Below are 15882 nucleotides of genomic sequence, written 5' to 3' on the forward strand. Positions count from 1 at the left end.
ATGTTTAGCATCAATTATTAACTCTTATTTTCTTTTTTAGCAAAATTCTAATATTAGCTTATTCTATATCATTTGTTAGTTAATTTCTGTTTTATACTAATTAGATGGAATTAATTAGAAGGATTTTTCTTTTTTAATTTAAGTTAGTTATAAGGTTGTTGTGACCAATACTATAAATACTTGGGTAGGACTATTAATTCCTTAAACATCCAGAATGGAAGCAACTCAGTACTTACGAATAGCTTTAGTATTTCTTAGTCTAGTTATATTTTCTAGATTTAGTTTTGGAGCTTCAAAATCTTCAGGATTCAGCATTAAGCTCATCCCAATAGACTCTAGTGAGTCCCCTTTATATCAACCTAACCTTTCTCACCACGAAAGAGTTGAAAAAAGGGTTAATATCACCCTGGCCAAAGCTAAACTAACGAACTTACGTTTTACTCAAAATGCAACATTCAGTGATGACAAGCTTTTGACTGCTCTAGACCGTCAATTTATATTCTATATTGCGTATATGATGATTGGAAACCCAGTGCAGCCTGTGTATTTAATGGTGGACACCGGTAGTAGCTTAAGTTGGACACAATGTGAACCTTGCATAAATTGTTTCCAACAAAGTTATCCCAGATACAATTCACAAGCTTCCTCTTCTTACCATAAAGTTAATTGTGATCACCCTCTTTGTAACTACAATGAACCATCCAGCGTTTTCAGATGTGTTAATGGCGGTTGCGTCTACAGTCAGACATATGGTGCTGGTCCAACTTCTTCTGGGCCAACAAAAGGTTATCTCTCCTCGGAATCATTTCATTTTATAAATGGAAACTATGATGACGAAGAATTTACTGTTCTCTTCGGCTGCTCGAATGACAACGTAAATTTCTACTTCGGTAATCAACCATCCAATAGGATTTCCGGGATCTTGGGATTAGACTTACATCCTACCTCACTAGTGAGCCAATTGCATGAAACAATTGGTGGTGTTTTCTCTTATTGTATTGTTCCTTATGATCAAAATTATCCATTCGATGTTCATCCTCATATACTCAGGTTTGGGGATGATGTTCAATTACCTGAGGGAAACATTCCAACAACGCCCTTTATAAGTTTTGTAGGCAGAAGTTTGTATTATCTTGATCTTATAGATATAAGTGTTGGAACGTATCGCTTATATTTACCACCAGGTTCCTTCGATGCTACACTTGGTCACGGTTTCATCATAGATTCAGGAAATCCATTTACCACACTCACCACAAGTACCACGGGTGGGCTCAATGTTTTTGAATTGGTGACAACAACATTTAGTCGACACTATGATTCTTATAATCTTGTGAGAGTAGTAGTACCTCCCACTAGCAATATAAAGTTCAATCTTTGTTATATGCACAGACAAGATTTTAATGATTTTCTACCATTGACCTTCCATTTCCAAGGAGCAGACTACGTAGTACATAGCAGGTTTGTGCACATTGAATTTAATGAAGGATTTTTCTGTGTAGCATTAATGCCCAGTCCATTCGCTTCTATTCTAGGAGCTTATCATATGCAAAATATGCGCATTATTCATAACACAGTAATCAATGCAATTCAGTTTTACCAAGAAGAATGTGCTTCTGATCACTTTTAGAGTGGCGATGATAGTTGATGTTACCTTTCCACTGTGATACTTTATTATCGGAATATGTTAGTATATCTCCTAAGAAACAATCATATTGTCGGTTTCAAAGCATTATATCTTGTAAATACTATTTTAAGAATGGAAGAAAAAGTTCTGATTTCAGATGTATGTCTACTACTTCATTTATATTATTTACAATGCATGTGAAATATCCGAATGATACAGATCTTTAGAAGATCAAATCATCGAAACATTCCCTACATAAGTAATATTAATTGAGAAATAACATTGCATAGTAGGCATGCTAAATGTCTCCATTGAATATCATGTGATGGTATTAGTATAGGTGATTATAAGAGTTATATCACTAGGACATTAGTATGGATAAACGGTTATAGACTGTTTATCGAATATGACCATTTACGATGAATCACATGGACATTTAGAATGTAGTCAATGATACATCATAAGATCGTATTAGTGTATCACTGATCCTTAGACCTGAGATGTCAAGGTTGAATTCTGCATAGATACATGTGATTCACATGGTGTATAAACATGGGACTAGTCATGTCATGTGTAAAAAGCCGATCTAGCTATGTGTTATTTGTGTGTGAAGACAGGTGACAGTCAAGATGAGATCCCTTGAGTTGATATAGTTTGATATCAAGTTCCTAGACCAATGTCAATATACGAAATGGAAATCTCTGGTCGGGGTATATAAGATGTTACCTGAAAAGTTGTTTCATGATGACACGTTCGAAATATATTAATTGTCAATTTAATATAAGATTAAGATAAGGATTTTGACATACTGTGAATTCATTCTTAATTGGGATTAGACAACGAAAGGATTTAACTACACGGCGCATATGATTATAAAATGGTTCTTTAGAGTATATCTTCATTGTGACTTAGAGGTTATGGAGCATTACTAGATACCTACCATAGTTAGTGGGAGTTTCGGTCATAAAGAGATATAACAAAACATATCAAAATAGACTACGATATTGGACCCAGGGCTAAGCCATAGTGAGCATAGGAGGCCACACATAAAAAACTAAAGAGAATGGAAAAATAGGCAAAGAAAATTGATTATCCAAGGTTGGGTAGCACCTAACAAGGATAATAAAGACATTTATATTATTATCATTGAATTAGATTCATAGGGTTATATTTGTAATTATGAACAATTTAAAAGTTAAATTGTTAATTATGACTGAATGTTAATCTAATGTCATTATATAAAGAAGTTTAATAACTTCGTTCTAATGATGAAATTATTTACAACACTAAAACAATTATGGAATTGTTTAAGGAAGTCCAAAACAATTATTGAATTGTTTACAAGGCTACATGCATAAAGAAAATGATATATCAATTTTAGAATAGATATAAAAAATTTCTAATAACCCTAATATATCTCTCTTGGCCTAATTTTTTTTTTTCCTTAGTGTGGATACTCTCTTGTTTAATTTCTCTTGAAATTAAAAATCTCCAAGGTTTTTAAGGACTTAAGGTAACAATCTATACCTTACTTGTTTTCAATTTGATTGAAATTTTTCTTTGTAAAATCGTAATATATATTTTCATAGTATTACATGCATCAAATGCTTAGTTCTCCATGCATTCCAAGCTACAGAATAATCTTCATGTAGTTATAAAAAAAAAAATTAGTCCGAACTTGGGATAGTTATAAATAAGGATAAATTGCACACATTATTATTGTTCACTGAAACTGTTTGAAACAAATCAATGCAACATATTAGTATCACGGGCAATAAAAATTAAATAGCTTTAATCCTCGTAAGCTATTTCACATAGGGACATTGGGTGCATCACCATTAACTCTCCTTTGGGTAGAGAAAATAACATGCTATTAGGGTCCCAACCACAACATTATAGGCAATAAACAATCAAAGTAGCTTTAAAACCTGATAAGCTAAACCTTATAGGGATTCCTGGTGCATCATCATTAACTCCACTTTAGCAGAAAAAATGACATGCTATCAGGGCCCTGTACGCATAAGGTTATGAAAATAACTAATAAGAACATATGACATTCAAAAGACTATCCCCTTTTTGGGTAGATAAAACTTTTTAGGCCACTCTTCATCCTCCACTTAATAGGAAAATACATGTCAATGAAAAATCAATCACTTTTAAGTGTATTGAATTTTTCAAGACCATTGAATTTTTCAAGACCAGTGCATTTCCAAAAATTAACCTTATGCAACCATTAATTTTTAGCACAAATAATAACCACCTTTGGGCAAGAAATTATATGCATAAAAAATGAAGAATGTATCATTTACCAAATGAATAATTTTGCAAGCTTCAATGAATGCACCGCTTTGGCAATTAAACATTCTGGTGATACTAAGTAATATTGTCAAAAACTAAAATAATGTATCATTTATCGAATAAAAAATTTTGCAAGCTTCAATGAACATATCGCTTTGGCAATTAAACATTTTGACAATTCACTAAATTTGTTCTAATGATACTAAATAATATTGTCATAAATATTAAGATTTCATGAGATACACACTTAATTATCTTTAACAAACTTAATTCAATAATTGTTATATTTTAATTGTCATAATTAAGATTTCATGAGATATAATACCCAATTATCTCGGGCAATCTTAATTTAATCCTGTTACATTTTAATTTAGTGAACAGTAATTTTTTCCCTTAGGTTTATACTCCAACTATGTACATAGTTAACCTCATATGACAATGTTGAGAGTATAAGATATAAAACATAGTACAAGGGGAGTGTAACATGCCACAATATTCAACCAATAGTGTAATAACGTATTTAATAGTGAAATAATTTTCACAAATTTTCCAGAATTTTCCTAGCAATATTCATCATAAAAAATATTAAAAAAATCAACCATTACATATTAATAACGTATTTAATATTTCTCCATAATCAAAAATTATGAAATTGCTCCAATAATTCTAAATTAATATTAGAAAAATCCTGAAAAAACTATAGCTCAAAAAACAGCCCTATAGGCTCCTCACGTGCCACCACGTGTGCGTGGGGTCCAATTGGAGCATCCAGTCAGGTCTACGGGTTAGCTGACCCGGGTCTAGGTCTAGTTGACCTGGTTTTGACTTGGTTTGCCCATTTGACCATGTTTTAATCGGTTGACCCTATTGATCCAATTGACTTGACTTGCATTGACATTGGGTTGGTTTGACCTGTTTTGACCATTTTATGCAGTTTGACCCAATTTTGACCTGTTTTGGCAATAATTACAGTGGCCGCATAAACTTTTTTTTATTCTTTTAGCGCCTAAATGTTTGAAATATGACAATTACACCCCTTTAATATGAAAATTCCAAATCGTGTTTCTACGACACCAACAACCAAAAATTACAACCAGAAATTGTAGAGAAAGGGTTTAGGGTTCGTCGGTCGATTTTTGCCTAATATAGGGCTCATTTCTAAATTTCAAATTTTAAATAACTTTCATTAATTTTTTTGCCCACATATGTTTAAATCTTTTCATTTTAATCCATTTTACTTGTTTAATGAATCCTAACTGTGCCATGTCAACTTTTCTAAATTAAAAAAAAAATCAAAAAATATTTTCAAGGCCATTTTGTTAAATGGAAACTTGGGATGTCCGGGGAGTGCTATTCCTCATCTCTAATGGCCGGAAAAGGTCTTCTAGTGGCCGAAAAACAACAAATCAATCAACACACAACACATTCAAGCAATATAATCATCAATGAACTTCAAGGAATCTAGAATGCCAAAGAAAAGTTTAGAAAACCCATGGACACTTCTCAGCTTATGCAAGGGAGATAATGAGTTTTTCGTGATTGATTGGTAGCTCGTGTGGATTTGGACGGGAAATTGTTGGGTTCAATTCGACAATTTAAAATTTAATCCCAAAACTTTAGAATTTGGATTATCAACCCTAAATTGTAATTTTTCCCAAATTCAATTAAGAACCCTAATATAAAAATTAAGCCAAACCCATATTTCAATCCCAGCTTTTGTGAATGCAGCCGTAATGGATATTGAGGTCCTAGATAACAAGATCAGTGTGTTAGCCCCTGTTTGTTACACTATTCTTGATCATTATTCTGTCATCATATTTAGATTAAAAAACAGAATATGTGTTTGTTTATTTATTGGGTCAATTCATTCAAAAAATTAATCCAACTCAAATAGGATTTTTTGTCTAAAAATAAAAAGTGGGTGGGACTTGTTTTCAGATTATCGATTTTATTCAACTCAAAACGTTTTTCCAACTCTATTCAACCAAACATAATTACCTTTCCAATCTGAAAATTAATCCACCCAAGACCACTATCGCTGCTGTCGTTGGGAGCCACCACGAGTCATCGTGGCCAAAACAACATAAGACCGACCAAATCTGGTCGGTCGTGTACCGATCTGGCTGGGAACAACTAGATCTATGGCCAGATCTACCTGTTAATGATGGCCAAATTTTGGTTGTTAACGATGGCCAGATCCAACTAATCGTGCGCTATTCCGGCAATTGCCAATTGCCATCCAATGGTGGTGGCCGACAGTTGGCTATCCTCTTGGGTGACTGGGTTACTTTAGTTAATTTTTAAACTTTTATTGTGGGAGTGTTCAGCTAAATTAAAAAATGAATGCAATCAAGAATAAGTATTGAATTCAGAATATTAATGACCTATAACTTCACATGCATCTACTTGAATGGCCCTTACGATTCATGATATTCATGAATATATATGGAACTGATGAGATTATTGGTTTCATAAGCTCTGATTATTGCAGAAAAACCAAAACAGTTTACTCAGAGTTATTAATATGTATGATATTCTTGGTGTTTCGCTTTTTCTTTTCTGGAGTCCTTGTCTTCAAAATTTCAAACTCTGATAAATTATTTTCAGCTCTCTTTGGAAATTGTAGCTCAAAACTGATATAAGAAGCTATTCTCCTATAGTCTTATGGGACGAGGGAATCTGTTGACTGAAAGCACTGAGAAAAATGGGAAAAGCAAATACTCCGAGAATTTGCCCCCACAAAATTTGTCTCTGTTAGGCTTTTCACCGGCGTGAAGAAAACGTCGAAAGGGAGGCTGATTCCTTCAATGCAAAAGCCCCGCATAAAAAATTACCCCAAGCAACGAAAGCAACTTATCTATGGCGGAGTCTTGGAACAAGTCATTAAGTTCTGTTAGTTGCAAGTAAAAGCTAAGACCAATTGAAGATAGTTTATAGGTAAGAAAGGCTAATCTCTCGCATGAAAATATGTCGATGAAGCAACCAATTTGTTCACCTTGTTATCACAATGTTGAGTTAGATATGATGGTAAAACCAATTTCTTCCTTTTTACCTGATTCAAGATAGGACCATTTGACCCTACTGGTTCTACCATTTTATCTGACTCAAATTCGACATATAGCATGAACAAAAAGCAAAAAAATCTGCGTTAATTTAGACTCATCATCAAAGTTTTGGAAAGACAAAAATATTTACTTGTAATTTACCTAACATTTTAAAGTAAAAATAAAGTCCGTATCTTTTTTCATTTCAAGTGTATTTATCGTAGTTTATTTAAGAAGATAGTATGGATCTTTTTTGCAGTGAAAATTGGCTTGAAAGATGAACAAATATATCTTTCATTAATTAATGCAAATAGGAAGTAAATGATCAAAATGGAGAGACAGGGCACGTACAGAGATTTCCAGCCTCACCCTGAGACTTGTGTCAATCTTGGTAAAGGGCTAAGGGCCAACTATATAAAAGCGATTTCATTGATGTTTTATTAATGTTAGAAGTTGAATTTGCCCCATATCACTCTAATAGTAGACTATTATGATGTATACAAATGATTGGGCTTTCTCCCCACTTGAGTTAGCTTTAAGGAGTGAGTTCTACCCAAGCTCCTCCACTTTGTCTTGGTATCAGAGCCACATTTGTTTGTTAGGGCGGATGATGGGTTTGGATGTTTCTCTCCCCTCTTTGGTTAAGGCCTCACACGTTAAGTGTAAGAGTGTTAGAAGTTGAATTTATCTCACATCGTCTCTGGTGTATATAAGTGGTTGGGCTCTCTCCTCCCTTAAGTTAGCTTTTGCAAGTAAGTTCTACCCAAACCCAATTTATCAATTAAAATCTGCTATGAGCCTATACAGAAGTTGCAACCAAAGGCCTTCAAGTTTATAAAATCTGCCAACTATTAGATTTTACTTTTGCTAGAGACACCATAATTATTAAATGTTCAACAACCTGTATTTGCAGCACTCTCACAACAATTTTCATCTTCAAAATGCATACAAAAAACAAGGTCCACTTCTTATAATACTTTCATGTGGTGATTAAAGTACACTAGACGACATATCTCCAAACGTAAAAAAGATCTAGCAATATATCCTTATAACACTACCAAATTTTTCCCCAAGGCAACCCAAAAAACGACAATATATATACCTCCATCTTTTGTTGAAAAGCAAAGGACCTATGAAACTCCAAAAGCCCACCACAAATCCGAGTGCCATGCTCACATAGAACCAGTCCATTTCATGCTCACTACCATCTCTATTTTTGTTCTCAGGTTTTGGAACAATCACAATATAATTCTGAAGTGGAGGTCCACAAAGTTCATTGCCAATAAAAGAAGAGGCATCAAAGCTCTGTAGTTGAGTGCTTGAAGGAATTTTCCCAATCAGGTTGTTGGTCGATAAGTTCAAGCGGCTCAAAGATGTCATATTTGAAATGCTCTGTGGGATTTCACCAAAAAGATGGTTTGTAGATAAATCAAGTGTCTCTAATGTCTCATATGACCAAGAGTTTCAGGAATTCTTCCGGTATAAGAATTGTGTGACAGATTAAACGTTTGCAATGCTCCCAGATTTGTCACTTCTACAGGTATCTCTCCTGAGAAGCTATTATGAGAGAGGTCTACAAGCCTTACCAAATTAAGAGTGGTGTGATACTGTAACATAATCCCTTTTACCACAACAGATGTATCCTCAACAAACTGAGTTGGAGTAACATCTGAATATATAATTCTGTTTCTTATTCCAGAGAAGTTTATTCTCAACAGGGCACTGATGTTACTGATACAGCTTGGTATAGTTCCAGAAAGGTTGTTGTAAGCAAAGTCTAGGACTTGTAAAAACACAAGATGGCAAAGTTCAATCGGCAAAAGTCCACGAAACTTGTTTGAACGAAGGTTGAGAATAATCATATTTGAAAAACTTTTCCCAATCCATGTTGAAAGATTTCCAACCAATTGATTTTCACCTAAATCAAGTACCAATAACTCTGTACAAGTTTTTAGAGATAAAAGCACTGAGCCAGAGAGGCTGTTGTTGCGAAGGTGAAGGGACTTGAGAGAACTTAAAGTTCCTATGGAGACAGGAAGGATGCCGGTGAAGTTATTGTTATCCAAATCCAGGACAGATAAGGATTGCAAATTCATCCAACAATCAGGTAACTCTCCATATAAAATGTTATATCTAAGGTTGAGAACTCGAGTTGCCCTTGATTCATTTTTCCCAGAACACAAAAATTGAGAAATGGATCCTGACAAACTATTGTTGGAAAGATCTAACTGAATTAGATTGGAGGATACCATTGGCAATGGACCTGAAAATTTATTAGAACCCAAGTCAAGAAACTCCAATTTGGTGACCTCACTCAAATTTGGAATCTCCCCATGGAGATGGTTGTGAGAGAGATTTAAAAGGTTAAATTGGTGGATAGAATTCCAAAACCACCTAGGCACTGTATCTGATATTCCTGCATTTGATAAATCTAGGTACTCTAAATGTTTTTGTGAGTGAACCCATGAAGGAAATTGAGGCCCTAAATGACAAGATCCCAAATATAATTCTTGAAGTTGAAAAGAAGGAACCCAATCAGGACTTACTTTGAGTGCCAATGAGTTTTCATTTGCAACATAACTCCACAGCTTTTTGAGTTTAGTAAATTGAATCTGCCAAAGAGTTCCATTCAGTTTGTTATAGGAAATATCTAGGGCTTCTAATGATTAAAGTTCTCCCAACGAAGATGGAATAGGACCAGAAATAGAGTTGTGAGCCAAATAAAGAAAATGCAAACTTTTAAATTGCCCAAGTTGATTGGTCAAATGACCAGAAAGTTGATTGTAACTTAAATCCAGTAACTCTATTCTATCTGTAACACATGCAGAGAGAATATCTAAGATCTCAGATATCTCTTGACTCAAACTAAGCATTGACAGAAAAATTGACCGCAAGTTGCAAAGTCTACCCAACGATTTTGGAATTTTTCCTTCAAATCCATTGATGGAAAGATTAAGGTAATCGATGGAAGTCAAGTTTCCTAGAGCAGCTGAAATTGTACCTTGCAACATGTTGCCTCTGAGAGCAAGGTGCTTAAGATGGTTAAATTTGTACAACCAGATGGGTATTGAAGAATTGAAACTGTTGACAGATAAATCAAGAAACTCAAGAGAAGTCAAGTTCTGAAGTCCAATGGGAATCGGACCTTGGAAATCATTAGATTTTAAATCAAGGAATACTAAATTACCAAGACTGAAAACCCAAGAAGGAATCGAAGTGTTCAATAGGTTGTTAGAAAGATCAAGTTTGGTAAGAGATGAAAAATTTGCACTGGTTATAGGAGGAAACTGATCAAGTTGGCAATATGGCGATCGTAACACTACCAAAGAAGGGAGTGTATTTATAACCTTCAACCAATGATCATTGACTTTGGTAAGATCCACGAAGTCCAAATCCAGATACTTCAACGATAACAGGTTAGATGCCACCAAAATTTCTCAATGTATGTATGGGGGTTGCGACCGAGGTCAAGATACTGCAGATTGGAGAGATTTCCAAGTTGGTGAGGAACCATCCCCTGAAATTCATTGTTAGAGAGATTAAGATATCTTAATTTCTCTATTGAACCAAGAAATTTGGGAATCTGAATACCTTTAAAATTATTATCACTAAAGTCCAAGGAAACCAAATGCTTCAAATCAAGCAAGGAGGGATTTATCTTACCGCTCAACTTTGACCTCTCATAAGCATCATATTCAACATCAGATGCATAGTCTTTCAATGCAGGATTTCCAAGGTTGAGCTCAAGGACATGGCCTGTCAAGTTGCCACAGACAACACCAGGCCATGCACAACAATCTCCATCACCTCTCCAAGAGTCAAGCCGGTTGTTGGGATCTATCAGGTCATGTTTGAATCTTAAAAGTGCTTCTCTCTCACTTTCTATGCAACCCACAAAAGAGCTTCCATTGCAGAAGCTGACTTTGATGGTTGCAATGGCAAGTAACTCCAGGAAAAGAGCTACAAAACAGCACCCATATTTGGTTTCATTACGTGAGAACGTTTTGAAACAGAGTACTATATGTTTATAGTTACCATATAGCAATTCACTCTCTTTTCCCATTATATAGCAATTCACTCTGTGTTACCATCATAATTTCAACATAAGCAAACATAAATTTCAAACCCACCCATTTGGAAAATTTGTTAAAAGAGGACATCTCTGATAAAACTACAAGAAATTTCCTTTTGATCAGTATGTTGAATCATGAGTCAACGAATCACTTTCAATCTTCACGTCAGTGAAGACACTGGGAAACTTCTTACACACAAAATCAAACACGCTATAGTTTGTTTTGTTCAAAGTATATCAATATCATATTGTTAGGATCCCACATTGAAAGGGAAAAGGGTGAGCATGTGGGTTATAAAGGCTTGGATACCCTCCCTTGACAAGCCGGTTTTTCAAGGAGAGTTCTACCCAAACCCATGAAAGACTCATGGCCCAACCCAAATTATTGAATTATTGGAGTGGGTTCCTATCAATTGGTATCAGAGCATGATCATGCACCTATGTGGCAGCGCACGCGTGACAGACTGACCTTGGGCCCGGGCTGCTACCGCGAGAAAGGGCATGGAGGCCCGAGGGAAAGGGGATCCGCGTAGTCACCTAAGGGGTAAAGAAGCCGAGGGGGGTAAAGAAGCCGATGTGGACGTCGGTTGCAGAAGCGTGATGGAATGTTAAGATCTCACATTGAAAGGGAAAATGATGGGCATGTGGATTATAAAGGCTTGGACACCTTCCTTGGCACGCCGGTTTTTCAAAGAGAGTTCTACCCAAGCCCATAAAAGACTCATGGCCCAACCCAAATTGTTGAGTAGTTATTGGAGTAGATTCCTATCACATATCTTCAAATATTTTATTATGATAACTTTCTTAAGAGTACCTAAAAGTGAAATTGTTTTTCAATTTTTTAGTTTAAATACTTCAAAGTAGACTGTCCTTTAACGCTGCTCAAAATCAGACTATCTGCCCAGTAACCAAATGGACTCAAGACGTTAGTGGTTCTACCATATTATAGTTAAGAGTAGAGGGAAAACCCAGGTACGATCGAACCGTTCTATGGTCGCCTCGGTCGATAAGAGACTAGAGAGCATCAGTACGGCTCTGCCTTATCTTTTTTTTTTTTTTTTTAAAAAAAATAAAAAAAGCTTCCTCTAGTCGGTCCTAAAGAGAGGTCTTTTTAGTTTACCTTTACCTAAAAGCTTCCTACTTTCTTTCCTGGCGATTAGGAAATTTCCTAGGCGTGGTACGGTATATGAAAAGCCTTCCATTGAACTGACACTCCTTTTCTTAATCGTATTCACATCCAAAACAGAAGCACTTTACGCTCCAGGAACGATTAGAGGATGTGTCCAATGATCAAAATAAGCAAACCTTGCTGCATGCGATAGAAAGAAAATATATGCCAAACTTATATCCAAAAGCTAAGGGTGCGGACAATAGAGATACAAGTTTTTCCGGGGCAATAAAGATTCTCAAACTCAAAGCTGACAAGATTGCAATGCCATAATGCCAGGATTTGCATCTCAACTGTTGATTAACATGCGTAAACTCATTTTTTTTCCATCTCAACTGTCTTTATTCTTGTTTACCTTGAAAGATGGGACATAATATTTTCATGCGAGAAATGGCTTAAAAGCTTAACATATATCCATGAACATCATTACTGAGTACGATGGCAAAAGTGGAAGAAGATATATAATACCTTTTTGCACTTCATCTTTTGGGTATCCACAAATGACATTAAGATTTGATACAATTTTATTGAAGAGAAAACTTTATGCTAAGAATCAGCCCCTACTGATGAGGTGATTGAAGATACACAGGGGAACCAATACCTGCGTCTGCCATCTCTGTGGCCATCATCAATCATCGCCAGACCTTCCTGTATCAAACAAAAAGGATTTATGAGTCCTTTGCATCTGACCATACAAGTGACCAACATAGAGATTAAAAAGAACTAGTAATACAAAATATGAAGCCTAATGATAACAAGAACTTACTTCTAACAAAGTATCAAGTGCGTCAATGGCACGACCAGATGTCCAGGAAAGACGTCTCTCTACCTCATCAACAGTTACAAAACCTTGAGCCTAAAAGAGCCAAAAGAACAATGCAATCAGATGTGTTTTCAACTGGTAATACAATATTCCACTTTGAAGAGTAAAGAAATAACAAATGGTTCTTGTTTTAGTACACATTCCAAAATGAAATTTGAGAAAGAACTCATATAAAGAAATTGCATATAACCTGGGCCAACTCCAGAATTTGATTATGGTCTTTGTTTAACTCAGTGGGAACAGAGCGGACAAGCTTTTTCTTTCCAACAGAAATCACCTCAAAACCACTACCCATTACCTGGAGAAATTGAAGCATCGAGTGTTTATGTATCTATCGACATAATAGCATCAACATGAAATAATAGCCTTAATTTCAATACCTTCAGCTTACTTATAGCACGCAAGCAGTCATCCTCAGATATAGCTTCACGGTCACTTTTTCGCTTCTGACGGAGGAGATTGCAGAGTTCCTGCATGTTGATCAGACCTCCATTGTGGGGTCTTGTTGCCAAGCAAATTTCAACAATTTGTACCCCTGTCTAGCCAAGTTGCTATATTTCAGTATAAGCGTTCTATAACATCGTGAAGATATGCCTTTCACAAATTAGATTGAAAGAGGACATAAGTGATAAAAACTAGAGGAACAGAGTCACTCAGAATTCATAATTTCCTGCCACGTCCAGAAACTTGTAGGTGCAGTGCCAAATTCAGATGATTGATTTTTAAAGGCAAGAACACAGTTACTACAAAATTCATGATTATTATGATTGAATTAAACAAATGCTGGAAACATAAAGGCCTGATTCAAATTTTTAGGGTATGAAGAACCAAATCATGCTTCCAATAGTATATAACAGAGCACACAATTTAGTAAGGGATGTTCTCCCAATTCACTCATCAGAACAAGCTTTTCCTCAGCAGAAATCTCTATTAAGTAATGAGCATTTACTTTTAAAGATCATAGCCTACTAAATCCACCACTAGGCGGAAACATCCTACACTCTCTAGAACATAAAACTGCAATTTCCTTTTGATAAGAGGAGGACCAAAAGTATAAATTTACAGATTGCAAATTCCAAATTCCAATAGTTCCTTCACAAACAAACTAGTAATAAGAACAAGTAATAGCCAATTTCTAAAAGGAATCTTACACAGTTTATAAAACAACTGAACACTGAAATAGCTTCTTGATTCTCAGAATGTTTGTTGATCTTCATAATAAGAATAAACGTTTGATTCCATATAAAATTATTCTTGGTGACAAACAAAAAAATGCATGTTTATTTTCTCTGTGGGAAAACTTAAAGTTAAATATGCAGGGTATTTACATGCATCCACAATTTCCTCAACACCTCATAAAACATCACACCTCAAAAAACTATGGTCATGACTCATGAGACATGGACCAAAATTCAAGAATATGACACTAACCAAGTTCATAATAGAAGTCACCGATCCCTAACAGCTCCGCCCAGAAACCCTTATTAGATGCCAAGGGATCCACTCCAACTTTTGCACACATCTCATGAAACTGTGACCTGAACGTAGGGTTCTTGCGTATATCATTCTGCATCAACCCATTTCAACAATAAGCTTATATAAATTTCACCAACAAAAACAACACAATAGCACAAACAAGTAATTCATCCTAAATATCTATTCATGATCAAACTTTAAATCACCATAAAGACAAACGGAACCTGTTTCTTCACACTACCACACATCAACCCTTAAAATTTCAATATATTGTTATTAATTCAGCCAAATTATTAAAAAAATAAAACCCACTTTCTCAAAAAAGAAAAAAAACATCGATTTTTTTAAAACCTTTAACAACAGGATCCTAAAAAATTTGTATTGTTCTAAGAATACTAACCTTATGCTTATATAATATCGTCATTATTTCAACCAAAACACAACACTTTCAGTAATTCAACATCCAAATTCTTAAAAACAACGAAACCGAGAGAAAAAACAAGAAATTTACAGCAAACTCTATTTCAAGTATTCAATAATCCAGATTCCCAAATCAATTAATTTTTTTAAAAAAAACGCTGAAGTTATTACAGAAGGGGGGAAGGAGAGGAAAAATGACCTTGTGCTTACGAGCAAACTCTTCAAGCTGAGAACGAAAGGTGGCAAGCTGTTCTTTCATGAGATCAGTTCTAAGCTTTGCTACATTTTCTCCCAGTAATCGATACTGATCCTGCAAAAATTTTAAATCGAAAATTATATGATTAATACATAAAAAAGGAAAAACCTGAAGCAAAAACTTTCTAGCGTAGATTAAGGTTTGTTGAAAGCAAAAACAAACCCTTGCAGCAGCTGCCGTCTGTAAACCACCAATTCCAGGTCGTCTTCTCATTTTTCAAATATTTCTTTTATTTGTCAGGCAAATTGATTAGTTTTGTTTCTGGATATGTCAGTTTTAAGACCAAACTTGTATCAACAACGTTGTTTGTGAAGAACGGCGAGATGAGATTGAAATTGAAATATGGGTAGCGAATTCTGATGTCAGATCAATGTGGCGCGTATCGAAACCGGTGAGAGCCTTCACTCACTTTATGTATAAATATTCAATATTAAACTTAATTTTAAATTAAACATGAATTATAATATAAAATTATAATTAAATTCTGTAAATTTATTATTAATTTCTAATAATAAATTTATTATTTACTAAAATTAGTATTAATCAATTAAAAACTAAACTCGATATTAATCAATTAAGTTAATCACTAAAGATTAGTTCACAACCAAATTTTATAAATTTTCTCTCATAACCATTACGCGTCAGTTCGAAATTGGACAGACGAGACTCATTGGGAGCTGTTATATCAAAGTTATGAAAAT

General features: G+C 34.9%; 4 protein-coding genes across 5 annotated transcripts; 1 reads left to right on the plus strand and 3 right to left on the minus strand.

Moving 5' to 3' along the window:
• Window positions 1–214: 214 nt before the first annotated feature.
• Window positions 215–1627, plus strand: LOC116118316 (aspartic proteinase CDR1-like). Its single transcript, XM_031404305.1, has one exon. The coding sequence runs from the start codon at window positions 215–217 to the stop codon at window positions 1625–1627; it is 1413 nt and encodes a 470-aa protein (XP_031260165.1).
• A 6778-nt stretch (window positions 1628–8405) lies between these two features.
• LOC116118317 (receptor-like protein EIX1) lies at window positions 8406–9218 on the minus strand. Its single transcript, XM_031404306.1, has one exon. It carries the CDS (start codon window positions 9216–9218, stop codon window positions 8406–8408), a length of 813 nt encoding a protein of 270 aa, XP_031260166.1.
• A 1199-nt stretch (window positions 9219–10417) lies between these two features.
• Window positions 10418–11029, minus strand: LOC116118318 (receptor-like protein EIX1). The gene is made up of 2 exons (XM_031404307.1): window positions 10630–11029; window positions 10418–10483 (listed from the first exon to the last, which is right to left on the minus strand). The coding sequence occupies exons 1-2, from the start codon at window positions 11027–11029 to the stop codon at window positions 10434–10436; spliced, it is 450 nt and encodes a 149-aa protein (XP_031260167.1). The 3' UTR covers window positions 10418–10433.
• Window positions 11030–12503: 1474 nt separating this feature from the next.
• LOC116118361 (vacuolar protein sorting-associated protein 22 homolog 1) lies at window positions 12504–15559 on the minus strand. Of its 2 annotated transcripts, XM_031404349.1 has the most exons (7): window positions 15344–15559; window positions 15125–15235; window positions 14461–14596; window positions 13410–13564; window positions 13220–13327; window positions 12973–13062; window positions 12511–12854 (listed from the first exon to the last, which is right to left on the minus strand). In XM_031404349.1, the coding sequence occupies exons 1-7, from the start codon at window positions 15392–15394 to the stop codon at window positions 12753–12755; spliced, it is 753 nt and encodes a 250-aa protein (XP_031260209.1). In that variant the 5' UTR covers window positions 15395–15559; the 3' UTR covers window positions 12511–12752. The 2 variants fall into 2 exon arrangements, with proteins under 2 accessions (XP_031260210.1, XP_031260209.1); XM_031404350.1 differs by lacking the exon at window positions 13220–13327 and having other exon boundaries at window positions 12504–12854.
• Between the last annotated feature and the right edge of the window lie 323 nt (window positions 15560–15882).

The sequence above is a fragment of the Pistacia vera genome, unplaced genomic scaffold (assembly GCF_008641045.1).
Source record: "Pistacia vera cultivar Batoury unplaced genomic scaffold, PisVer_v2 Contig840, whole genome shotgun sequence".
NCBI classification, from domain to species: Eukaryota; Viridiplantae; Streptophyta; class Magnoliopsida; order Sapindales; family Anacardiaceae; genus Pistacia; species Pistacia vera.